Raw genomic sequence first — 10,860 nt, 5'->3', positions numbered from 1 at the left:
GTAAGACAAGAGAAGACAAAACATTATAATCAAAAAGATATTTTTTTTCACTTTCGATTCAAATTATACGGGGGTTAAGTAACAAAAAATTGTATAGGAATTAGCCAATGTTCACTTTACTCCAAATTATAGAGTACGGTGAAAAAAGAAAGAAGTATAAAACGATACTTTGAAAAAGTGTTAAACTATAGGAGAGGTATAGTTTATTTTATATATCCGGATAACTAATATATGTCACATTCGTGAATTAAATTTTAACTCTTGACAACCAACTACATAAGGCCTAAAAACCTTTCCTAACTCGCAACCAAGACATTTCAGCTTTATGATTGAACGCTTTACTTCGAAGGCTAACAAATGATTATAATCAGCAAATGAAAGCAAAGCTTTTAGCTTTGTGGCATCAAACATAGAACAATTGTAACAACACATCTGAAACTAAAACCGAAAGGAAAAAAGAAAAGAGAAACCGAAGCAATGATCCTCCTTTCTGATCAATACTTGGGAAGAGAACATTCCCTTGGAAGATTGTTTTGGAACCTCTCATTGTCTTGGCAGTAATCATAAATCATGTGGTATTTCCTGACCCATTTGAACCACCTTCTTTGAGTGGACGTAAGTGTGCTAGAGCTGTATTGGTTCCATGATAACTGCTAAATAATTGTATTTTGATGATAGAAAATAAGGTAAAATTGTCTTTAAAAATAATTATTTAGCAGTTATTTGCGCTTAAATATTAAAAAATTGATGTTTTGTTTAATTTTGGTTGCAGATATAAAAACTGGAGGTGTAACAAGCAAAAAGGCCAGAAAAATGGAAGAAAAGAAGAAAATCTGAAGCAGGCCCAGTCCAATACGCGCTAAGCCCATGATCCAACAGAAGCGCGCGCTAAGCCTGCAACACGCGCGCTAAGCCCGCGATCTAACAGAAGCGTGCGCTAAGCCTGCAACATGCGCGCTAAGCGCGCGATCTACACGCGCTGAGCGAGGGGGTGTCGCGCTGAGCGCGCCTACGAAGGCCCAAAGCCCACTCCAGCAGCTATAAATAGAGAGCCAGTCCAAGGGACAGGACACCACGACAGAACCCCCTCTCCTAGGGGTTTCATTTACTCCCTTTCTTTCTTTCACCCTTTCTCATTGTAAAGCCCTCAATGGCCATGAGTGGCTAAACCCCCTTAGTTAGGGCCTAGAAGCCAATGTGATGTATGATGTACTCTTCACTATTTATCAATGCAATAAATAAGATTTAAAGAAGATATGCATGCATTAGTTTTAGGGGTTAGACGCTCGGGAGAGGATAACTTCTAATAGAACAAGAAGAAAAGATATCATAATAAAATCATTGCTAGGCATAGAGTGATTGCATTATGCCCATGCGTCAAAGCAAACATCTAGAATTAGAACTTCATGCATTTTATCTATTGAGTCTTTGCAAAGGCATTTGGGGGATAGATAGGTAAAATAGGCTTGTCATCGTGAGGCATCAGGGGCAGGTAAATGAATAGATGTGGATGGGATAAAATCACCTGAATTGATAAAGAAAAAATCATAAACTCATACATCCTAGGCAGACAAGGCAAGTCAGTTCCTAACACTATTTTATCTTGACTTTATCTTTTTTCTTTTATTTTAAATTTTAAATTTCTTTCATCTTATCTTATCTATTATCTTTATCTTTTATTTTAAATTTTAAATTTCTTATCTCTTGCTTTTAAATTGGGTTTGCATTAATCTAAGTACAAACAAAGTCCCTGTGGATTCGACACTCGGACTTCCGAGAACTTTACTACTTGTAACGATTTGGTACACTTGCCAATGAGTTAACATTCCACCAATTGGTAGGGCTAGCTGCTCTGCAAAACCTTGGGTTCCCTTTCCACACACAAGCATCAATCTTGTAATTTCTGAATGAAGCTATGAAGGGACCCTTTGTCCAATCAATCTTATCTTGGCCACCTCGTGTTGCCCAGCTATCACCATTCCACAAGGTTGCTTTCAGACTCATTGGCTGCCATCTAGGAAATGCTACACCCTTGTCTGCGTGGTTTCTATAAACTCTTATAGGAATCATATCCACCATTAATCTGAATAAAGGCAAAGTCAACTTTACAACTAGCCTTTTGGAAACACAATATATAAACTTAACATGGTGCAGAAAATGCTTTAAAAAGTTAAAATATTTTCAACTTCAAACAAATTTTTGGGTGAAGTCAGGTATCCTTAACTGAGAAGTAAAGACTAATCTTTTGATGCACAAAGATTAATTTAAGACATTGATCTCTCGCAACATACGTTCTTTCATATGCTAGAACAAGGAATTGAACCCCTGATCATATCCAACCTAAGAAACTAAATCTGATAAAACTTTTCAATTATGTATATATGTTAGTGAAGTAAAATAAGTGCATTAATCATATTGACTTGTTTGACTAGTTTCCAACTTTTCAACAATATAAGTAATTTATTGAAGTTGCTTCCTCTACCAACCAAGTATAAAGGATTGAAGAGCAATGCAATTTAGGCTATAAAAAGCTTTCATTGATTGTAGAAGATGGCTTACACAATCTGGTGCATATTCCACAACACCGAATAACTATGGAAGTCCTTTGTAGGATCAAACCACAGATAAATCCTCTCTTCTCGATTGTCAGTTCCATCTGCGAAAATATTTGTTTGTAGAATATATGGCTGCCCAGAGACATTGCCAAGAAACTCAAAGTCTATCTCATCTCGATTAGGTTGATCAGAGGTAAGCTGTAATAATATATTGCCAAGTTAGAATGAGTCTATATTTTTATATGATTCAAAACAATCAGAAAAAAGAAGGGCAAAGAGTTGCTAACATAATAGGCCAGGACAGTGCCTGCAGAATCAGCTGGCACTAGTTTGATTTGCATGTCAATTTGCCCAAATAAAAACATCTGGTTTGAAGCAAAACCAGATCCTGCAATAATTATCCAAACATAGTTAAGAAAAGAATCTTTAGTTTTGATATTGCAGCTATTTAATTTAAACTTGATAATTAGTACCAGATTCTTGGTCCAGTATCAAGCTTCTTGTATGTCCATCAGAAGATGTGTTCACATGGGTAGGAGACCATATTACAAAGAAGTCCTTATTGAAGTCTCCTGTTGAAACAATAGATGCAACTGAAACTTGAAACAGACTTGAGGAAACAAACCCAGTGAAGAAGATAAGTAGTGTTGTGTGGAAGTTTTTCATGGTTCTTATGAAAGAATATGTCTGAGGGCTCTAACTTGTAACTTATAATTGAGGAGCTATATATAGGTATTGCATGGGAGGGAAAATGCAGTTTTGTTGAATTAAGAATATCTTTAGAAGGAAGTAAAGGAGTTTTTAGCTGTCCGAATCTTCATGGTTGAGAGTACGTGGATTCGTTAAGAGTTCACAATACAACATAAATCTTAAAGTGATGAATACTGCAACATTAAATTGATGGGGCCATGCTGTTATAATAGTAACTAAAGATATCATGAATATGAATACTATCAACCGCTATGAGTGACAAACAACACATTGATGCACCATAATGATAGTCTTGTAGCATCCATTTTGTCATAATTAGATTCCAGAATTTTCTATTCTTTTGGATGAAAATAGCCCTACAGGATTAGTATAAATAGAGCCTTTCTAATTGTCATTTGTATTGAATAATAAATGAAGTTATTTTTACATATCTAAGAGATTCTCTTTTCTTCGTCTTGAGTTTTATGAGCCGAAAATGCTTAAATTGTTACCGGCAAACAAAGGAACACGTTGAAAGATAAATTCGAGAGTATTGCCTTCCAAGAATCCTGATCCAATTACTTAACTTGGGGCAAGGAAACTTATTTTGATCACATTCATCAGAATACGGATAATAAAATATGTACCAGACTTTGGACACACACTTGTGCTTGCTCAAGAAAAGCCTTTTCCCTCTCTTCTCAACAGAAAGTTTACAAAAATGAGAAGCTGACAACAAATTTGCTTTCTTGCCTCCTGAGATTTTCTCTTAGATAACTTGGTTTTAAAGCTTCCATTTTTTCAAGGGTTCTAAGGATTTATTCCTTCCCTCCCTTTGTAGGGACGTTATTGTGTTAGTTAAATATACTACAACTACAACTTATATTTCACTACAATTTTTTTCCTTTGCCTACGAAAGAGTATTTAAAAAAACGAACAAAATATCTACAAGGGGAACTATAGTTACTTTGACAGACTGTGGATTAGATGAAAAATCAGAACTTGAATTGCACTTAAAAGTTAAAACAAACAATTCTATTCTGTCCCCCCCCTCCCCTGTCTTCTTTATTGGAAGAATCTCAAAACAAATATATTTTTTTTAACTTAGTAACCAATTCCAGCGTCCAGAATGATTAATTTGAACAAAAAGCCTATACAAAATTACAAATACATAAAATTGTCATTTGTTATACTTTGCTCATGCCCAATGGGCCCAAACCTGCGAGGCCCGTCCCGATTTTAATTAGAAAAAATCTAGTTGACCGGGATTGAGGTCGGATTCAGATTTTTTTCCGATAACCAATGTCAAATTTGGGATCGGGATGAGATTATTAATACTCAACCCAAACTCGCCCTCACACTCGCACTCGCTAATAATTAATTTACACAAATATTATTACATGTATATAACACACTAAAACATAAAACTATTGAATTAAATTATATGTTAGTGTTGAATTGAATTTTATGTTGTCATATATAATCTAAAAATATATTATAGTTGTTATTTAAAATTATATTTTTCATAAAAAAAAATTCGACCGCGTGAGAGGCGGAGATGGGTGTAAATCTACATCTCAATGGAGGATTTCAGAGGCGGAAAAATTTGGAGAATCAGGATAAGTTGGGATAAGCAAAATCCGACCACCATACCTACCCTTTCTCAATCAAAGGATGACTCTCTGTGATAAATTTTTTAATAAACATTTAGTAGAAAAGATATATAAAGGTAAAATTAATTATTTTTTTCATTAGTTAAAATTAAAGTTATACATTTTAATTTTTGGAAAAGTTAAATGAGAGGACTTCTACAAATTTTAAGGCGCATAAGAAGATTTTAAATTAATATATGAGAAAATTTTAATTTATTTTACTTTTTTATAATTAATTATTAAGAAACTTATCAAGCATAGCTTAATTCTTTTATATTTTTGGTCAATTCGGAAGTTTAATTTCAAATCAATTCGACAATTTATCACGAAGCTAGGAATGAATTGACAATTCGTCATTTAATTGGCTGTTCGTTGCACCTGTATGACAAATATTACTGAAAGAAAACGAGTTGTGAATTATGTCAATATGTTGGATCCAACAGCCAAGTCCACCATCTATAAATTCCTAGAATTTGTTTGCCAGTTGTTGACAAAAACAGATATATATATATATATATATATATATATATATATATATATATATATATATATATATATACTTTCACGAAATGATATTGGAAAGTCTACAAAAAGAAAATTAAATTAGGAAAATTGTTGTTTAAAAGAAAATTTATGCTACTTCTCCACTAGTTTTCACACACTATTACTCATGGAAAAAAATCATTCATAAAAAAATTCCAGTAATAAACAAATTTAAATTTGACAATCCAATGAATTATGCAATCAAAGACAAAAAATATATAAATGCAACAATATAAACTTGTTATTTTTATAAACCTATTTTGGGGGTACATACCCCACTTAAATTATTGCTTTTTTTAATATAGGACCCCACTTAAACTATAAAGTTTAAAACTTTAGATTAAAAAACAGAAAATATCTTGATGCTGAACGCTTGTTTAATTTTATCAAACATTTCCAAATATGTTTAGTTTCTCAGATAAACAGAGGGGGAACGGAAATTATTATTTTTTTAATCCTTTTTAGATAATTTTGTGGAAACAAGAATCAAGAAAAGGACGAAGCTTTGTATCGTGACCCTTCTGGCTAATGGTAGTGGGGTTAAGTGTACGGTTTATTAAGACTCCGAATGCGGTCAAAGGACAAGGCACGGGAGAGCTACCTCGTTTTAGATCGCCGTGTTGCTCACTACCACTCATACTTGGAATGAAACCTCTTTGACACCTAAAATCCTTAAATGACACCACTTTTGTCTTAGCCTCGTCTTCTCAACACTCTCTCTGCTCACTCAGGTAACTTTTTTTTATCCTTTCTCTACTGGGATTTGCCCCTCACATTTCTGGAACAAGGGTAGGCTGAATCTCTATTCAAAATTCAATATTTTCTTTTCTTATTTTGAATAGATATGCATACGATGCCCTATATCTGTTTGCATCTTTCAATTTTTTGCTTCACATGGGAAGGGAGCTTGTGCTTTTTTTCTGATTGATCTTTCATGAACTTCGGTTGATGGTTGTGGGTGCCATTTTGGCTTCTCTTCGTGTGGTTCTAGGGATTGTATGTTGTTTCTTCCCTGTGCACTATTTGAATTTTGTTCTGTGTCTTTGTGTGATTGTTTTCCTGAACCCCATAGTGATTAGGTTTTATCTTGTTTTGCAAATTATATGGACTTTTGTGGTGGAAGTGCATAGAATAATACCAAAGTTAACTATTACACTGTTTTCCGGAGTTGATTTGCTTAGTAGCATAATTGATGATATCACTTGCCATTGAAGTTGAGAATAAGAATTTGAACCTTGTTGCTGTGTTGTTTAACATGGTTTTGTTGAACATTGTTTTCTGGAATTGGAAAGTGCCCTGAAAAAGGGTACTTTAATTGAAATGTGTGTTATATATCAAACATCTTTAGAAAATTTCTTTTGATATAATCTTCTTTTTTTAGTGAACTGTTATTGTTTAGAGTTTTTTCAACTTGTACCAACCCGGAAAAAGTTTTTGAAATGGAGCATAAATCTTGTTAGCCCCTTTAATAGCCCTTTCTAGTTTTCACATTTCTTTACTGGGGTCAATGAAGGCTCTGTTAAATGTTTTATAGATACAAACACTTGGGATATTTTAAGCTTATTATGTATATTTCCTTTTTAGTTAAATCTTTATTATAAATCTATAATGAGCATAGCTTACATGGATCCTTAATATCGCTTTTCCAATCCAAAGCAGGTTGCCTGCCCTAGCTATTTGGAGAACACAAATCAGGGGTTTCCAAATAAGTTAAACATGATAAAACGGTTTCCAAGTAGGAACAATAGGTCCAAAGGCATCAAGGTAAAGCATGTTCTGCAAATTGTTCTGTTGCTTGGTGTTTGCTTCTGGTTGATCTACCAGGTTAAGCACAATCATGATAAGAAGAATGAATTTGCCAAGGATGCAAAACTGTCAGTCAGTACACAGACAGATCCGATCCTGAAACTTGGTAGAAGAGACCTTCATCCAGGTAAGCATGAAGAAATTCAGAATGAAAAACATGAGGAAGAAGAGGAAGATGAACATATTGAAGAGGATGAAGAAACTAAGCATGATCATGAAGAACAACAAGATGGAAACAAGCATGAAACTGAAGAACGTGAAGAGAGCAAGCATGAAGGCAGACAACAAAGGGGAGAAGAAAATAAGCATGGAGCAGAAGACCAGGAGGAAGATGTGGAAGATGAAGGAAGAGGAGGAGGAGATGATGATATCGATGAAAATGATCAAGAGAAATCAGAGATGGATACTACTGATCGTGATGATGAGTTCTTGGATGAAGAGAAAGAGAAAGAAGAGGTTGATGAGAAGGAGAACGAAAACGAGGATGAAGAAAAGGAGAGTTTAGTTGAAAACCACAACAATCATGAGGCTCGGGAGGAACATTACAAGGGGGATGATGCTTCTAGTGCTGTGGCTCATGATACTCATGCAACTAACACTGAAACTGAGACACTTAGCTTGGAAAACTCTGATGTAAACTTAGAAATGAATATCACTAAACCTGAAAATGAGACAACTTATTCAGATGAAAGTGTCAGAAAGCAAAATGATTCAGATTTGAAAGTTTCAGAAGGTAATGTGATAGATGGTATATCTTCAAATGCAACTGCTGTTCAAGAGACTGGAAATAACACTTTGTCCAACCCTGTGGATGATAGCTCATTTCTAAATAAAACAACTGCAACGGACTCTGACAGCCACTTTCAATCAAGCAGTAACCTAACAGTAGTGACCACTGAAGCAAGCAACAACTTGACCTTAGCTGGTAATGATACATCAAGTTCATCTGAACAAAATAAAACAGTGATGTTATCTGAATCTGACCAAGCTCAAAACAGCACGACGAACACAACAATCCCTGGAGATGTAAAAAATGTGCAGACAGAAGGATTAGAGCAGAGTGGCAATAGAACTTCTGATGAAAACCTGCATGATACCAATTCAACGATCTCTATCAAAACTGAAAATGGAGGTGAGGATGCAGGAGAATCATCTAATCTAGTAGCTTCAAATGTAACCGAGAACGCATACAGAAATGAGAGGTCTGAATCTGATATTTCTGAAAGTGACAAGTCCAACGGTAACACTGAAACAAATGAAAATCCAAATGTTGATGCCACAGAAGATGAGATGTTCAAAGGTGACACACAAACAGGTGAAACTGATGAAACATCAGACTCTTCCTCTGCCAACGAAACTATGGATTCAGCTGAACAAGATGCAATCGATTCTTCTGATACTCATATCCACGAGGATGTGGCCGAGGCTCGAACCGATCTTGATACACTGCCTGATATCAGAAATGAAGGAGATGACAGTGACGAAACTGCTGCAGAGTAAAGTGAAAAGAAGGTCATTGGGTCTTGAAAAGGGCTCTTTCAGTTTTTCTCCTGACCCTGGTGTTTGCTTGGCAGATCCACCTAGTTGTTAGAACCTGTTTGCTTGACTCAAAATTGTGTCAAGACAAGATCTTTAAAGGCACAAACATAGTTTAGTGGATATTTTTAATGATTGTATCAAGGTCTGGATATGTATAATTTATTGCTGCATTCCACTGTCTACTACTTTTGTTCCCCTTATTTTTTTGTGAACTTTTCGTTCTTTCCTATTTTCTACTCAGGTCTTTTTTTATATTAAATTCTATTTGGATAAACTTTTCAATAGGAGAAAAAGAAAATTAAGTTTCTTTCATAGGTTAAAACTAACTTAAAATTTACTTTTTTGATAAGTTAAATAAGAGTTTTTTTTTTTATAAAAATTGAAGTGTATAAATTTGATTCTAAAATGAGAGGAATTTAATTTTTTTTTTCCCTATAACTTCAAAGTTTATCCAAACTTCATCTTAAAGGAGCAAAGTGCAAATAAGGTGTGAAATATTAATTGACTGAAAATTATAAGTTGTTTTGTAATATTACTTCTTCTTTTTTCAATGTTAAAAGCATGTGAAAACGAAAAAATGGGTTTTGTCGAGGGTATCTCAATTTTTCTAGCAGCACTACTAGGGTAGGTTATATGTGATTTTTTTCTACATAAGGTTTATTATATAATTAAAGTTTCTGATATTATTAAACCCTTTATTTCAATCTTCATAATTTTGATCAAATCTTTAGTTTTTTTTCAAGAAGTAAATTGAGACATTTTTTTTGTCACCATTTAGAAAGAAAAAAATTAGACTTAAATATAATTTTGATCTTCTTATTTTATCAAATCCACAATTTTAGTCTTTCTATTTTAAAATGGTTTAAATAACTTTTTTTAATTTTTATTTTTGTAAAAAAAATTATTTACTTTTAGTCCTCTAAGTTTATACTTTTACAATTTTGATCCCAAAACTTATTTTATTCATTTTTAGTCCCTATAAATTTATTTTTATAGGAATTGAAATTGAAAAAACATAAAATTATAAGGATTAAAAATAAACAAAATAATTTACGGAGACTAAAATTAAAAAAAAAACATAATTTTACAAAGACTAAAATGAATAAAAAAAATATATTGGAATCAAAATTAAAAAATGGTGAACTTGCATGACCAAAAATATATTTAAACTTTTTAAAATTATGGATTTCATAAAATAATAGGAGATCCAAATTTATATTTAAGCTTAAATATTTTCTTTCTAAATGGTGTCCAAAAAATGTCTCAATTTTATTTCTAAAATATTATATGAAACTTTATTACCTCGTATGATATAATTTTTGAAATATAAGTAAATTTAGTTATTATCCAAAGTTTGTATCAAATAAATTAAGTTTACAAATATTCATATAATTAAAAAAATTATATGATTTTTTATAAGCTTATTTTATTTTAACATATATAATTGTTAAAATATAAGGGAATATAGTTCTTATTGAATTATATATAAAAAAATATCTAAATTACTCTGTAAAAAGAAAAGAATATCTAAATTATATAAGCATTTATACACATCACACTAATATCACATAATTCAATGTCTAGATTGATAAAAAAAATCATTAAAAAGTTATTTTTACTAAATTTAATTCTTGATATATTTTAATATCATCCATATGTATGTGTGTTTAACATTTTGGGTGTCTTTCGAATATATTTCGAAATTAAAAGGTTATTATATCCTGGAATTATTTGTTGATTTTATTATACTTACTTATTAGTTTCCTAATCAGTTAGAGTTAGAAATTTTATTATACTAGTATAATTGTATTTTTAAATATTATAATGTGATATTTTGTATATATTAAGTAATTTAATTTTAAGAATAATTTAAATATACTAAGTAAAAATCGCATAAATAATTGATATCATGTAAAATAAAAGATATACTTTAAGAGAAAGTAAAAGATATATATCATACATTTTTAGTAAACCTAAATGTATAAGCTGCAAAATAATACTGCAAAAAAAATAGATATTAAAGATTAAAAATTTTCAAAGACATCTTGGAGACATAAAACTAAAAAAAGACAAAA

General features: G+C 32.2%; 2 protein-coding genes across 3 annotated transcripts; one reads left to right on the top strand and one right to left on the bottom strand.

Moving 5' to 3' along the window:
- Positions 1–229: 229 nt before the first annotated feature.
- Positions 230–3,324, bottom strand: LOC114402985 (probable xyloglucan endotransglucosylase/hydrolase protein 10). Its single transcript, XM_028365696.1, has 5 exons — positions 3,029–3,324; positions 2,843–2,943; positions 2,560–2,753; positions 1,825–2,083; positions 230–650 (listed from the first exon to the last, which is right to left on the bottom strand). The coding sequence occupies exons 1-5, from the start codon at positions 3,219–3,221 to the stop codon at positions 495–497; spliced, it is 903 nt and encodes a 300-aa protein (XP_028221497.1). The 5' UTR covers positions 3,222–3,324; the 3' UTR covers positions 230–494.
- Positions 3,325–5,955: 2,631 nt separating this feature from the next.
- LOC114403154 (dentin sialophosphoprotein-like) lies at positions 5,956–9,021 on the top strand. Of its 2 annotated transcripts, none has more exons than XM_028365936.1 (2): positions 5,956–6,171; positions 7,100–9,021. In XM_028365936.1, exon 2 carries the CDS (start codon positions 7,157–7,159, stop codon positions 8,744–8,746), a length of 1,590 nt encoding a protein of 529 aa, XP_028221737.1. In that variant the 5' UTR covers positions 5,956–6,171; positions 7,100–7,156; the 3' UTR covers positions 8,747–9,021. The 2 variants fall into 2 exon arrangements, with proteins under 2 accessions (XP_028221737.1, XP_028221738.1); XM_028365937.1 differs by having other exon boundaries at positions 7,097–9,021.
- Positions 9,022–10,860: the final 1,839 nt, after the last annotated feature.

The sequence above is a fragment of the Glycine soja genome, chromosome 20 (genome assembly GCF_004193775.1).
Source record: "Glycine soja cultivar W05 chromosome 20, ASM419377v2, whole genome shotgun sequence".
Lineage (NCBI taxonomy): Eukaryota > Viridiplantae > Streptophyta > Magnoliopsida > Fabales > Fabaceae > Glycine > Glycine soja.
Note: the sequence above shows the minus strand (reverse complement) of the source record. Positions and strands in the feature narration are given on the sequence as shown.